The 15,726-nt window shown below is 38.2% G+C and overlaps 1 protein-coding gene across 2 annotated transcripts in view; it reads left to right on the top strand.

Moving 5' to 3' along the window:
* ACSL3 (acyl-CoA synthetase long chain family member 3) overlaps window positions 1–15,726 on the top strand; it is a 70,149-nt gene that overhangs the window by 19,691 nt on the left and 34,732 nt on the right. For both annotated transcript variants that reach the window (XM_083364989.1, XM_083364990.1), the window contains 3 exons: window positions 10,972–11,070; window positions 12,003–12,103; window positions 13,471–13,901. In XM_083364989.1, the coding sequence (XP_083221115.1) occupies window positions 13,542–13,901 (360 nt within the window). In that variant the 5' untranslated portion in view covers window positions 10,972–11,070; window positions 12,003–12,103; window positions 13,471–13,541. The remainder of the gene's footprint in view (window positions 1–10,971; window positions 11,071–12,002; window positions 12,104–13,470; window positions 13,902–15,726) is intronic.

Below are 15,726 nucleotides of genomic sequence, written 5' to 3'. Positions count from 1 at the left end.
ACCTTTCATTTTAGTCAAATGTGCTCCAATATGTTCACCAGGTTTTAATCTGGAACCATGGAACTCAGACAAAAGCAAACATGTAGACTCAATTGATGTAGGCCGATAACATGCCTCTAACTGAGTCCAAATTTGTTGGGCAGTTGCATCTTGTGAAAACGTGAGCTGCAATTCAATGTCCATTGACATCAATAATGTTGTGCATGCTCTATTATCCAAGTCCCATATGTCAGGAGTCCATGGCTGGGCAGGAGGATTAAACACCATCATGTGAGTACCTTCTCTGCGTAACAAAAGTCCAACCTCACTGACCCATGCCCTGTAATTCTGTCCTGACTTCTTTAATTTTGAATCACCAGCCAGTGGTACAATGGAAGGTGTTTGATGAGGAAAATACAATTGAGGTACTGGCTGTGCAGGTTGTGCAATCCGACCATAACCTGCAGGGGGCACCAGTGGCGTCTGTGCCTGGACATGCGGCAGTTGCATTGAAGCTGCCGGTAGTCTTGGTGCTGGCTGTGACTGTCTTTGAGCTGCTATTCCACCCTGGCCAGCAGGAGGCGCTGGCGCTGGGACTGGTGCATTAGCATAATCTGCAGATGACACTGGCCTTCGCATATAAGAACCCGGTGGCAATTGCATGTGGGTTAAATATGGCTGTGCTCTGCCAGGTAGAGGGGCTTGCATAGAAGCAATATTAACAGGAGAAGCAATAGTAACAGGAATCCTAGCACCATCAGGGACTGGAGCCTCAGATAACGGCAGAAATCTTGTATCTCTGAGCAAAGACTCCTCCATAGACAATTGCGAGAGTGAGAGCTCCAATTTATGTCTTAATGCAGCTTCACCAGTAGATGGTGCTATAACATTTGCTTCAGGCATCACTGTGGCTCTGTATGTCCTTTGAGACAGCCCATAATCATGTGACATAGGAGCCTCCGGTTCCCATTCGTCTTGCATGACACTCAATGATGGGCGTGACTTTAACTTTGGGGAAGAAGGAGGCAATATGGCTTCTCCTTGTGGGTGTGGCAATATGGCCGGTTCATGCTCATAATTCCTCTCATATTGCTGAACCATTGACACATATTTCTTTGCCTGCTGCAAATGCCTTTCAAAAACCCAAATTTGTTCACAGTAGCCTTGCATAGCCCTATCTCGCATAGTTTGCTTGGGGCTTGAAGGAGCAGAAGGAATTTTCTTCGGCTGAACTTTAAGTTTCGCTCCAAGCCTTTGAAATTCATCCTGAGCCCCTGGAGTGTGAACATTTTCAAAAGCAGCTGCCAGGGAGCTTGGAAAAGTAGAAAAAGGAGTGACTGACCTTGCATCGTGGACAGGAGCAGGCGCGTCTTCTCCAAGGCGTGTGGCCGAAGCTATCGGAGTTCTGAAGGTCGAAGGGATATGCCCAACAGACAAACTCCTGGCCTCCCGTTTCAGCCGTGGCTTCCTTCCTGACATGTTTCAGCAGTTAATCACCGCTGCCTCACTAGCACTAACTAACTGATAACAGCCGCAGAAACATGCTTCTCCAAAAACATAAATCAAACCATCCTCTGCTACCAAAATGTCAAGGTAAAAATCACCTTTGTAGAGGGCGACGGACCGTGCTTCGGAGAATGCATGATACACTTGCAGGAAGGCAAGAAAAACACGACGCATAATCTTACTAAATACCTTTTACTTACAAAATATAAAAACTAAATATATATTATACAGAGCTAGCTAGCTTCATCCTAACGTAACAGACAGTAACAGCAAAGTGAAAAAAGAACAATACAGATAATAACTCTGGGAACTTCTTCTAGACATGCGCACTAAACAGACTGAAACCATAACATAGCTAGTCATATGGGATTCACTATGGTTACCAGATAAGTTATCACAACAGGTGCAGAGAACAGGGGAAATGTACAGTTAGAAATGAACTTTTCTGACGAACATAAAAAAACGTGCAGTGACAATCTACAACTTAAGTGTTTTATGATTTTAAATAATACAGCATCAAAGAATTATATCAATTATACATACTAGATCACAGAATCAAACTTAAAAGGGGGCATTTAAGCTGTCAAGGTGCAGCTATTTGCTTAGTGCTGGAAATCAACTAAAGCCTCGATGACATGTTTTGTGTAGCCTCTGTTACATAAGTTAAAAGAAGTCCACCACTCTCTGGGTATTTGGTTCCATTTGTAAAACCATCTTACTGTTTTCCAGTAATCCAGATCTGTCCCCTGTTACTTAAATCCGTTATTCATGTCCTGTACTCCTGAGATGAAAGAAAACAGGTCTTAGCTTTCTCTATGACGTCCTCGGTCTTTTTTCTCAAAATTGCACATTCTTTGACTCTTCACTATTGCTTTCCTAAATTTAGTTGTAATCCTTGATTATTCTTGTTGCTATACCTATTCCATTTTAAAAAAATATTTCTATGGATTGGTGCCCAAAATGGAATACTCATGGGTTAGATGCATTATCAGGTAAAATAATTACTTTGTCTGATTTGAAAACTATACTTGCAGGTTCGCACCCAACCAGGCTCAAGGTTGACTCAGCCTTCCATCCTTCCGAGGTAGGTAAAATGAGGACCCAGACTGTTGGGGGCAATTAAGCTGACTTTGTAATAATGCCGCTTGGGAGGTGTGTGAAAGCCCTAATAAGCAGGCATATACATAGAATGAAGGCTACTGCTAAGCTTGTAAGCCGCCCTGAGTCTTTGGAGAAGGGCGGGATATAAATGGAATTAAAATAAAAAATAAATAAAAATTGCTTTTCCTTTTCCTTTCTTGCAAAATCAGTCTGATGCTGACTCATATTAAAATAGTGATAAGTAACTGTTCCAAACTCTCTTTCACAAGTATTGCTGTCAAGGCAGATACTCTCCATCTTGTAACTGCATTTTTTTTCCTCAGCAAAAGACTTTATAATTATCTTTTTTACATTTCATTCTGTTATTCTTTTCCCATTTCTCTAACCCACGGGTCGGCGACCCACGGCTCTGGAGCCGCATGCGGCTCTTTAAGCCGTCTCCTGCGGCTCCCAGTCCTCCGCTGTTCTGGAAAAAAAGTGGGATGAAGGCAGCAGCTCTCCAAACCTACACCGTCCCGTTTGCAGAGCTGCTGCCTTCGTGCACGTTTTGCTTTGTTCTGTGCATGTGCATGCGTGCACACATTTTGCGGCTCCCACTTTTTTGTGTGTGTGATGGAACCGGTTCCGAGTGTCTCTTTTGCTGTTTCAGGTTGCTGACCCCTGCTCTAACCTATCAAGATTGTTTTCTGAGTTTGAGATATTATTTCACTGAGTTTATGCCATCTGCAAATTTGATAGGTTAGAATTTAAGATACCGCCTCATTCTTTTGTTTTTATCACAAAAGTTTAGGTGTACAGGACTTTTTTAAAAAAAAAACTGGAATAACATATGCCTTCTTTCAATCATTTGATACTACATTTAATCTCAGATTTCTCAAAGATAATAAATAACAATTATTTGGCCAAACCACGAGCAACTTCCTGTAATACTCCATAATTCAATTTTCTGGCTTCAAAAAATTAAACCAATTCAAAGTAAATAGAAATTCCATGGCTGTAACTCTTTCAGTCTCAAGTTTCAGTTCTGCTTCTTTGTTCTCTTTTTCAAAATTGCTTGTTGGAATAGTATCTTTTTAAAAAAAAACAAATTGATGCTGCAAAGAAAATTAAAGTTATTCAACCACTACAGGCTTAATATTTTTTAGATTATTTTCAAAATAAACTGAAAAATAACAGATTATTAACTGTTCAATGAAGATGCCAATAAACTCTAAATCAGTTTATTTTGAAGACCTCTGACATTCTTTTCTTTTTTATCCTTTGTCATTCTCTGAGCTTTAGCTATTCTAGCATTTCTATAATTTAGAATTATGAATACTATTCCTTGCTGACCTATCTTATTTCTCACTTTATGTATGTATGTAGTTTTTAGATATTTATTCATTCTGGATTGTTTGCTGTCATCCTTTCCCCCTTCTTTGGTATTCTTTTTGCTATTGTGTTTTTAATACCTCTTTTTTAAGGAATTCCCCTGAATCTCAAACTCTTTTCCCATAAGCTTCTCCTGCCAAGGAATTATTATTGCTCTGTATTTATTAAAATATGTTTTCTTAAAATCCAGTATACAAATTGAACTATACTTATTTATAGTTACTATAAAGTTATGGATAACTGTCTTCTTGTATGTTCTTCGGTTGTCTGAAAATAGTCAGCAAAAAAAATTGTCAGAAACTTTGTTAAGTTATTCGTGACATAGTTTGTAGGAAGACAGCTATCGTTAGTTTATGACAGCAAAAATCAGAAGAACATTATAGTATTTTTTCCTAAGAATTTTATTAAAAAGTATAAGTTGAGAATGATGTGAAACAAGCTGCAGCTTATGGAAGCGTTTGTCTTTTAATAAAATTTGTTAATTGGTGCTACCAGATTCCTGATTGTTTTGCTTGGCAGAATTTGTAACACATCAATACAGGTAATTCTCAACCTACCGTATTTTTCGGACCATAAGACTCACTTTTCCCCTCCAAAAAGTGGGTGGAAAAACGAGGTGCGTCTTATGGTCCGAAGGTAAGCGAAAACACTTGTCTCCTGTTCAGTCAGCGCAGTCCATCAGCTCCATTGGAGAGACGTGATTGAATGAAGACATGGAATTCTCCGCCCCACCCCTGTGATTGGTCGGCAGGGGAGGAAATACGGACGTGCCTGCCATGCCTTCTGACAGCCTCCCCCTCCCTGCGCGCGCACATTTTCTTTCTTTTACCTCGCTGCTAAAGAAAGTTTTTGCTAAACTAAACCTCATAGGCAAAGCCGTGAGGAGTTGTCCCTGCAGGTTTCTCTGTGAAGTTTATTGGAAGTGATTTCTCATTTGCAAGATAATACTGCTAATTGTTTGAAATTGCTTCGGCATCTTAGAAAACCTATTCAGGGAAAAGAAACTACCGGTACCTACCTACCTACCTACCTACCTTCCTTCCTTCCTTCCTTCCTTCCTTCCTTCCTTCCTTCCTTTCTTTCTTTCTTTCTTTCTTTCTTTCTTTCTTTCTTTCTTTCTTTCTTTCTTTCTTTCTTCCTCCCTCCTTTCTTCCTTTCTTCCCTTCCTTCCTTCCTTCCTTCCTTCCTTCCTTCCTTCTTTCTTTCTCTCTCTCTCTCTCTCTCTTTCTCTCTCTCTCTCTCTCTCTCTCTCTCTCTCTTCCTTGCTCCCTCCATCCTCCCTCCTTCCTTCCTTCCTTCTCTCTCTCTCTCCCCTCCTTCCTTCCTAGTATACCGGTACTATTTGGTTCAGAATATTTTTTTTCTTGTTTTCCTGCTCTAAAAACTGGGTGCGCCTTATGGTCAGGTGCGTCTTATGGTCCGAAAAATACGGTATGTTTGTTTAGCAACTATTCAGAATTCAGATAGTACTGAATGAAGGATATTAGGAACCCTTCATGAATGTATAATCATTGCAGCATCCCTGCGATTGTGATAAAAATTCAGGCATTTGGCATTGTGCCGATCCTTAAACCTACCTCTAGAAGCCGCACAAAAACAGGTGGGCTCTTGTATGGTTTATGAAGCCAACAGGAATTACATTCTTTGAGCTAATAGATCACATGTGTCTTACTTAATGAGCACAGAGACTTGCGACCAAAATTTTGGGCTCATTTGCGAATTGTAAGTTGAGGACTACCTACATTGAGATAATTACAATCTTAAATCACTGTTACTATTTGAAGACTGGAAAGTGCCACCCATATAGCCAACAATATTACTTATTACAGATTGTTGGGGGCAATAAGCTGACTTTGGGGTTGCTCCTCTGTCCTAGTCCTATTAGATCTCTCAGCGGCTTTTGATACCATTGACCATGGTATCCTACTGCGGCGTCTCAGGGGGCTGGGAGTGGGAGGCACCGTTTTACGGTGGTTCTCCTATCTCCTGGGACGCTCGCAGTCGGTGTTGATGGGAGGGCAGAGATCCACCCCGAGGTCTCTCGTTTGTGGAGTTCCTCAGGGTTTGGTTCTCTCGCCCCTCCTGTTCAATATCTATATGAAGCCACTGGGCGAGGTCATTCGTGGTTTCGGGGTGGGGTATCATCAGTACGCTGATGATACCCAACTTTTTTTCTCCACCCCGAACCAACCCAGCGATGCCCTCGCCGTGATGTCCCATTGCCTGGAGGCGGTCCAGGTCTGGATGGGGAGAAACAGGCTTCGTCTCAATCCTGCCAAGACTGAGTGGCTGTGCATATCGGCATCTCGGGCTAACCAAACTATTCCACCTTTAACGATGGGGGGTGAGGTGTTACCCCCCGTTGATAGGGTTCGCAACTTGGGCGTCCTCCTGGACTCACAGCTCAATTTTGAAGATCATATAGGAGCTGTGACCAGGGGAGCTTTTGCCCAGGTTCGCCTGGTGCGCCAGTTGCGACCCTACCTGGACCGAGATGCCCTACGCACAGTCACTCATGCTTGTGACCTCCCGTTTAGACTATTGCAATGCTCTCTACATGGGGCTGCCCTTGAGGACCATTCGGAGACTACAACTGGTGCAGAATGCGGCCGCGCGAGTTGTGATGGAGGTCTCCCAATACTCCCATGTAAGACCTCTACTCCGCGAGCTGCATTGGCTTCCGGTTGCCCTCCAGGTAAGATTCAAGGTGCTGGTGATGACCTATAAAGCCCTGAATGGCTTGGGTCCGGGATATTTGAGGGAACACCTGCTGCCAGCATCAAGTTCCCTTTGTCCAGTGCGCTCACGCAGAGAGGGTCTTCTCAGGGTGCCGACGGTAAAAGATTGCCGGCGGATAACACCCAGGGGGAGGGCCTTCTCTGTGGGTGCGCCTGCCCTCTGGAACCAGCTGCCCGTGGAGCTCAGGACTGCCCCTGACCTGCGTTCATTCCGCCGGGACCTGAAGACTTGGCTCTTTGAGCTCTCCGGCCCAGGCTGAGAATTTTTAATTGGGGTTTTTATTTTCAGGGATAATTTAATCTTTTAAACTGTTTTTAAACTTTTGTATTTTGTATTGGTGTGATTTTAAAATGCCCTGTAAACCGCCCTGAGTCCTTCGGGAAAGGGCGGTATATAAATCTAATAAAATTAAATTAAATTTGTAATAATGCCGCTGGGGGGGGCGAAAGCCCTAATAAGCAGGCATATACATAGGATGAAGGCTATTGCTAAGCACATTGATTTGTGCTTTAGATCAGGAGTGTCAAACTCAATTTCATTGAGGGCCACATCAGCATTGCGGTTGCCCTCAGGGGCCCGGGTGGGCGTGGCTAGAGTGTGTATGGCCTACTGGGTGAGCATGGCCAGCTCTACATCGTTTGCATCAAGGGTGCCTATGGGGGCCTGGGCAGGAGTGGGACAGATCTGAGGGTCTCTGGTGGAAGGAGGGTCTCTGGGCCAGGGCCAAGGCAGTGGGGGCCGTTCCCTCACTGTTTCCAGGATGGCTTCCCGGGCCACATGAGCCCGGGCGTTGTGTTTGACATGTCTGCTTTAGATTGTAAGCCGCCCTGAGTCTTTGGAGAAGGGCGGGATATAAATGGGATTAAAAAATATATATTTTTTGTTTGCTCCTGATGATATGAAGTTCATTCAGATGCATTTTTGTGCGAAGGTGTCTATTTTTAACATGAAATGGAACTCTTATTTTTCTTCTCTCTCTCTCTCTCTCTCTCTCTCTCTCTCTCTCTCTCTCTCTCTCTCTCTCTCATAAATTGGAATACAATAGTTAAAAGATACAGTCATGTGAGTCATCCTACAGCGGATTTCTCTTAAGTCATGTTTGCCTTTCTGTACTAAGACATTAAGCTCATCTTTCTTATTTTCCATACTGGGAACATTAGACAATGAAGGTCAGGAACTTAATAAGCAAATATTCTGTTTGTTTATTTTTACTGAATGTTATAACAGTCTTCTTCCTAAATCTTTATCTTAGGTCCTTGGTTCAACCTTTTCATTTCAGTTCCCACAGATTTCAATTTGAAGCCCTCCTGATCAAAGTCACTATGCTTCACTAAGTCATTTTTATCAATTCTTATGAGAACAACCCACTTTAGGCCAGTAATCCATTATTTTCATTTCCCAATAGTCATTTGTAGGGGACTTTTTAAAAAACTCCCCAGTGAAATTCCTGTCAGCTCTCCCTATTTATTTATTGTGTGAGCTTGCATTCAGGAAATTGCTTCCACTTGTTCCTTCTGTAGTCTGCTGTAGCTTCTGCAGCAGGAAGCATTCACTTGATCATCTTATGGTAATGAGCATAAACCATGTTAGAATAATCAACTGTATTAATCCCTTTTAGCGCTAAATATTTTTTCAAAAGGGGTTTGTCATTTGGAGTTTACATGCCTTTCTAGAAAGGTATATTGTCATGTAGGCCTTATTTAGAAGTCTGTATTTTCTTGTTTTATTTTTTTTTATTTTAATTCCATTTATATCCCGCCCTTCTCCAAAGACTCAGGGCGGCTTACAAGCTTAGCAGTAGCCTTCATTGTATGTATATGCCTGCTTATTAGGGCTTTCACACCACCCCCCAAGCAGCATTATTACAAAGTCAGCTTAATTGCCCCCAACAATCTGGGTCCTCATTTTACCTACCTCGGAAGGATGGAAGGCTGAGTCAACCTGAGTCAACCTTGAGCCTGGTGGGATGCGAACCTGCACTAATTGCAGGCAGCTGGTGTTACTTAAGGAGGCATTAGCCCACTGCTCCACCAAGGCTCTTGTTAAACTTGAAACAGTATGGGTAGTTGAAACAAGAGTTAAAAGGACATTAGAAAAGCATATAATAAAACCAACTTCTTCAGACATGAGGAACACCAAAACTTTACACCTTTAATGATTACAGTCGGTGTTTGTAAAGCTCTGGTTTGAATCAAGGCTCACTAAAGACATCTCTAAAAATAGGAGGTAACCACTGTGAAAAATGAAAGACAAGTGAGTAGACTGGTCCATTGAATCTCTTTGGTTTCTCTGGAGAGAATTGGAGATGGTCCACAAGTGTGCTAATGGCAACTCCTCATGAGGAAACTATAAAACAGCAGTCTTTTCTTTCACAAGTTTGAGTGCCAGGATCCAAGCAAGATGACAAATTTGCTCTCAGTAGTGGGTGGCACCTTTAATAAAGACACTAAGCCAGCCAAACTCATTTTCTAATCATGTTCAGAAATATTCAATTTAATCACTTTATAGATATTAGGGACCTTCAAAACAGCAAGCTTAATTTAACACCTGGTATGTTTTACCTTCTTCAGTTTAATAAATTTTAAACAGAGACTTGAGGATTTAAAATAATGTGTAATTGGCAAAAAGAAAAAAAATAGTTAAGAAAGTTTTAAACAAATTGGGATAACCAGAGAGATTTGGAATATTGGTGATTTTTACGAAAAGATTTTAAAAACATGACTGTAATTAAATAATATAAAGCAAGTATATAATATATTTGTGGGAAATAATTGAAACAGATCTAAACTGTATCAGTTCCTGATACAGGTTGCAAATAAACCCTAGAGCAGGGGTGTCAAATTCTCAATGTCACATGACATGTCATGACGTATCGTGACTTTTCCCCCCATTGCCGGCAATGGGGTAGGCGTGGTTTCAATATGACGCATCCGGCCCACGGGCTGGATTTTACATCTCTGCCCTAGAGGGAACTAAAGGACCAGGCAAAAAGACTTAAAATGGCTAAACCAACTATAACTTTTTCTAATCTCGAGGATTTTTTTCTTTGAAAAATTGGCTGAAGTATTAATATTGCAGAAAGGATAGAGATTTCAATGCAAGCATACATTTTTAGAAGATGATGAGAAAAACTTTTATCTGATATATACATGGAGTTTAAAGGCATGGAAAACAATAAAATTGAATTTACCAAAATGGGAATTCAAAAGACAAATAAAACAAAAGATCTGGACATGGAACAGCTTCAACAAGAAATTCTGAACAATGCCTCTTTATGAAATCTACAAAGTAGGCTTTGAAGACTCCTTTAAATGCTAAAGAGTGATGAAAGATCAAATCCTGTGATGCTACAGGAATGATTTAAAGAAAGAATATAAAATTGGACTATTTGACTTGTGATAAACTATTTGATATTTCTGGAAACTTGTAATGGACTTTTTGCTGAATTAGTACTGAAAAGATGACAATTTTTGAACTGCATATAACTAAATGTTAAGCTATAGGAGAAGAGGTTTTTATTGTAACTTTAAAAGTTCTTGAAACTGATATTAGCTTATGGTTGATTGGAAAGTTGGAAGCCACTTCTTTATTAGTAGTGCCTTTGTTGCCTTTTCTCTTCTATTTTTTTCTTTTTTCTGCATCTTCTGAACTTTTCTTTTTCTTTTAATTTAGTTTATATTCGTTTTTATTTTGAGTTAAACTGAGAACTAGTTCTGATCTCTAGAATCTGTATAGTTATGGCATAGAATTGAGAGCCAAATTTTGCTAGAACACCAGCTTCTCCTTCCATCAAATGTGACCTTGCAGTTTCAGATTTCTGAACATTCTCATTGATTGTGTGGGTTTAAAATGTTTAAAACCTTATACCTGCCACCTACCAAACTGCAAGCAATTATGTACAATTTTATTGCAAACAGGACATTTTTTTTCTCTCCTTGCAAATTCTTTCAGTTATATGGGTTATCCTACACTAATATTTTGCCTGTGATAGTTGCAACCTCTTTATCTTTGGACTGAAAACCAGTGTATTTCCTGATTTTTGTGTTTGTTCCAAGAATTCATCATTAACTTGTAATTAGTTTCATAACTTGCTTAATTATTAAGGTTAATTTTAAAATCTTAATATGAAATTGTCTGCTGTGTTGGTTATAATCAGGTAAATGTCAAAAGTAATTAGAGTATTAATAAAACTTTAGATATTTTATTTCAATTTAGATAAAAAATTACTTCTGTTATTTATTGGTTGCTTATTTTATTTTAACATTTTATTTTTAGGTTTGCTCAGTCATATTTGTGAACAAACCAATTGAGGCTGAAGTGTCTGGAAATTGTTTCCCCACTGATACCAGTCATAATAATGAGAAATCATTTAAGGTTTGTGTTGATACTTTGTGCTTTCTTTTAGTTAATTTATCTTCATTAGGTTATCCAATGAAAAGATGAACACACTCATTTATTTGATTTATATAACTGTCCATCTCAACAAGTGATTCTGGGCAGTATACATCATAAAACATAAAAACAATTACAACAATACAAAATAAAAATATATGGCACCAAGTAAAACTATTACTCTGATTGGTAATACAGCTAGGAAATGGGACTGTTAACACCCTCAGGATCCCAGGCCTGGGCACATAACCAAGTCTTCACAGCCTTGCAAAAGGCCAGCAAGATTGGGATTGTTATTTTTTCTACTTCTTAATTAACAAATACATCTTTGAAGTGTAATAAGAGCTCATGTCTGCTGATGAATGTTGTATGAAATAGCAATAAAGCAAGGTGGGAAGCATTTGGGAGTGCCGGCAGATAATCAATATGGTGTCACGTTCTACAGCAGAGAATATCCAGAATTCCCTTCCAGATTGGCTCCCCAAATTTGAAGCTGTGTACATTAAAAAGTCGTCTTATTTGCTCAGCATACTCAGATTCCAGAACAGTTCTCTTCCCTCATTTGTTAGAATGGTTGCCTCCTTGTCAGTGTTTAGGAAGACCAATAAGACACAATTTAAAGTAATTTAAATTTAAAAACTTGAGAGGGGGAAAAAAGACCCTTTGCCTGCTCTCCAAAAACAACATGGTAATCTGCTACTGGAGGAGGGGTATGTATGTGAGAGTATGCTATTAATAAGAAAACCCATTCCCAAATAACTACAGTTTTTACAATGGTCTTAAGACTGTTTCTTAACCTACTTTTATGCTATCAATTATTTTATGCTATAAGTTATTTATAAATTCATCAGTTGAATTTATTTCTATAAATTCATTGCCAGTTACTAATGCACTATTTTTTCACTTTCTTGCAGATATCACAGTAAACATTAATGCAAGTTCTAATGAAATTAACCAACATTTAAAGGATACATGATATAAAAATATGGTTTAATAAGCATGATGAACAAGTAAGGTGTGTTTTTTGTGATTAATATAATTTCTCAAAGATGAATTTTTTTTCTGGGTTAAGACAAGGTGTTTTTGAACCTATGGTACTAATAAGGCATTATTCATATTCTTAATTTTATTTTATGGTTGTTGAAAGATTTTGCCATCTATTCAGTTGTTATATATGTGTGCATACAACATCCTAATACACTTTAAGACCATTATAATATTACAACATATTCTGATCTTTAGAATGAGGTAGCATAGTATTTTTTCTAAATTAAAGTCATTGCCACATTTGAAAATATACTGAATGTCACAAGTTTGAGCATTTATTTCTTTGGACTTTTTTTTAGAAGCCATGGAATATTGTGTAGCGTATATTATGGACTGATAACTAGGTGTAATAAGAAAAAAGCAAGATGAAAAATTTAGTCAGGATAGATCCAGGCAGTAACTTGTTCAGAATTCAGAAATCTTTGGTGAACTTAACAATTTAATTTGTACATTATGCTAAAGTAAGCTTTGCTAATTATTGGATGAATAACATTAGGGGATTTCACACAATATGTTAGGATGTTGTTTGGTATATATATTTTGCCTTAATATTTTGTATGAGCCCAGCCTCTGTGATTCATTCAATAAAATGATGATACACTGAAATACTTTTTGTATTCCAATCTGCCAAATCTGAAATATAGTTCTTGTGTTACATGAATGGAGAAAAAGTTAAGAAATGCCAAGGGGGTTGAGAAAAAAATCCATTCAATGAAAACACAGTTGCTCTGTATCTGAGGATTATAAAGTTTTTTCATTATTTACATTAAGAAAATTTATATAAATTTAATTGATGAAGAAATAATTATATATTCACTTTCTCTATATATATATATAAATAATGCATGAGCTCCACATATTATCTTCATTAGAGGACTGTAAAAAAGATAGCAATACAGGTTGATTTCAAAAATCATAAACCAGATCATAATATAAGATTATTTATGCTTTCCTTCCAAACAAAATTGGTCTTATTTGGAGCCAAAGTGCTCATCATAGTTTGTCAGTTAATGGTTTCTAGTAACAAGTGGGAAGGAATATAAATGTGATGGAAGCAGGTAAGGACATTGGATAATCCCAATTATCCAATTCATTCATGAATCGTAAACTAGTTTACAACTAGTACCAAATTCCTAAGGCTTAGTAAATACCTTCAATTCTCATATCTAATAACTCTTGAGATATTGGGTATCCAACATGTTGGCTTATTTAAGCAAATATAGAATAAAATACAACAGCTTTGCCTTGTCTTCCTTTCAGTTGCACTTCATAAAAATATATTTGTTTTATTAAATTCCTAATATTATGTGACACTATACTTTGTTCCTGTTTCAGGTCGTTGTTGGTTTTTATGTGATACATAGGACTTGTCAGGTTCTTCTGAATAACTTAAAGAGTCTTCAAAGATGGATACAATGAAGTTAAAGCATGATATTAATCCACTTCTTCTTCATATTATGAACTTTGCTGTCTTAGTATACACATTTTTAACTTTTATTCCATGGTATTTATTTTCTGGATCAAAATATATCATAACCAAATCAAAGCAAATTAAAGCAAAACCAGTGAACAGCACACCTGGAAGTGCATATAGATCTGTTAATAGTTTGCATTGCTTAGCATCTGTATTATATCCTGGATGTGATACCCTTGATAAAGCTTTCAGATATGCTCGAAGTAAATTTAAGGACAAGAATCTCCTGGGGACAAGGGAAATATTACAAGAAGAAGATGAAATCCAGCCATCTGGAAAAGTTTTTAAAAAGGTACATAATGTCTATTTTTTATGGAAAGAGGGAAGTATTTATACTTTTATTCTCTATGACCTGGGAGCTCATTATCCTGCAGTTCAACTCCATCCAAGGGACTTTGATACTCTAAAACAACTATAGAAGGTTAGTAAGGCAGAATTCACCTTTACCAAATCAATTTGGTAAATCAAATCAAACATTTTCAGTTAAGCAACCTGCAAGTCCCTGAACTTCCAGTGAATCCCTTCCAGTTTGTTGGCACTGAGACCTATTTGAGAAAGAAATACATATTTTGCTAACAAATCAACAATTTCACTTTTGTGTTCTTGAAGAATTCTTGAGTTGGTGTGATTTGGATTTGATGATTTATTACCTTTTGTGTGGACTCTCAAGATTGGAAATGGGATAGATGAATTTCTTCTGAGATGTCCTGTACACAGAGCAGCACAGATGCATGTGTCTTAGAGACTCCACAGAGCTATTCCGTCACTGGGGATTGCTGCTGAATATGTTTTTATAATGCCCCTGCGGAACTGTGAAGGATAGTGTATTCATCCCAATGAAATTTTAGTTTTAAACTAGGCTAGTGGATCATGCATATTTGAGAAAGATCCATCAACTATAGGGTTGATAGACTGACTAGCACTATGCCAGATAGGCTGCCTAAGATCACTCCTGACATTTTCAAACTCAAATAGGTAGTCTTTCCAAAGAGAAACTTAAAGATTAGAGTTGGCTATTAGCTCTTATTAACCAGTCTGATTTAAGATGGAGTCTGAAAACTAGTGGAGCCAGACCTACAAGGAAAAAAGAGTAAACAGAATTTAATCAAATAGGTCTGGCCCACACAAAACCAGAACCTGTGTTTAACTGTGAGGCAGCTTTTTGCGGCAGTTACAAAATTTATGTTATAGTTAGTTACAAGTTAGTTATAATACTTATGTTTTATAACTAAATTGTAACTATGAAACATGTCTTATAACTAACTTGTGCTTGCTTTATGTTTAACATGTTTTATAGCTAAGTTTAAAATAAAATTTAAAAATATGTTAGAATGCATGAAAAATTAAGAAGTTAACAATACATGAGAAGGCCTATGAAAGAATAAAAACATATTTTTCTGCTGACGAGGATAATAAAGTAGGCTTCAGATGTGCCTCATTGGGAAGAATGACCAATATAAACATAGTGTATATAATCATAATCATAATAGTAAAGTTGGAAAGAACCTTGGAGGTCATCTAGTCCAACCCCCTGCTCAGGCAGGAAACCCTATACCATTTCAGACAAATGGCTCTCCAGTCTCTTCTTAAAATCCTCCAGTGTTGGAGCATTCACAGCTTCTGGAGGCAGGTTGTTCCACTGGTTAATTGTTCTGTCAGGAAGTTTCTCCTTCATTCTAGGTTGCTTCTCTCCTTGACCAGCTTCCATCTGTTGCTTCTTGTCCTGCTTTCAGGTGCTTTGGAAAATAGCCTGACTCCCTCTTCTTTGTGGCAGCCCCTGAGATATTGGAATACTGCTATCATGTCACCCCTAGTCCTTCTCTTCATTAAACTAGACATACCCAATTCCAGCAGCCGTTCCTTATATGTTTTAGCCTCCAGACCTCTAATCATCTTTGTTGCTCTTCTTTGTACTATTTCCAGAGTCTCAACATCTTTTTTACATTTATGTTTATATATTATGTCTAGTTTATGATTCAATAGTGTTAAAATTGTGTTGAAGAATTTTAAAAGAATGTGTTTCTGATATGGATTAAAAATAAAGTTATCTGAATAAAATTGGACTTTGTGCCACTAGATTGATTTGACAGTGAATTTAAATCTTGCTGCAAATAGGT

Source organism: Vipera ursinii (assembly GCF_947247035.1).
Source record: "Vipera ursinii genome assembly, chromosome: 5".
Classification (NCBI taxonomy): Eukaryota; Metazoa; Chordata; class Lepidosauria; order Squamata; family Viperidae; genus Vipera; species Vipera ursinii.
The sequence above is the reverse complement of the archived record's forward strand: the minus strand, read 5'-3'. Positions and strand labels throughout refer to the sequence as shown.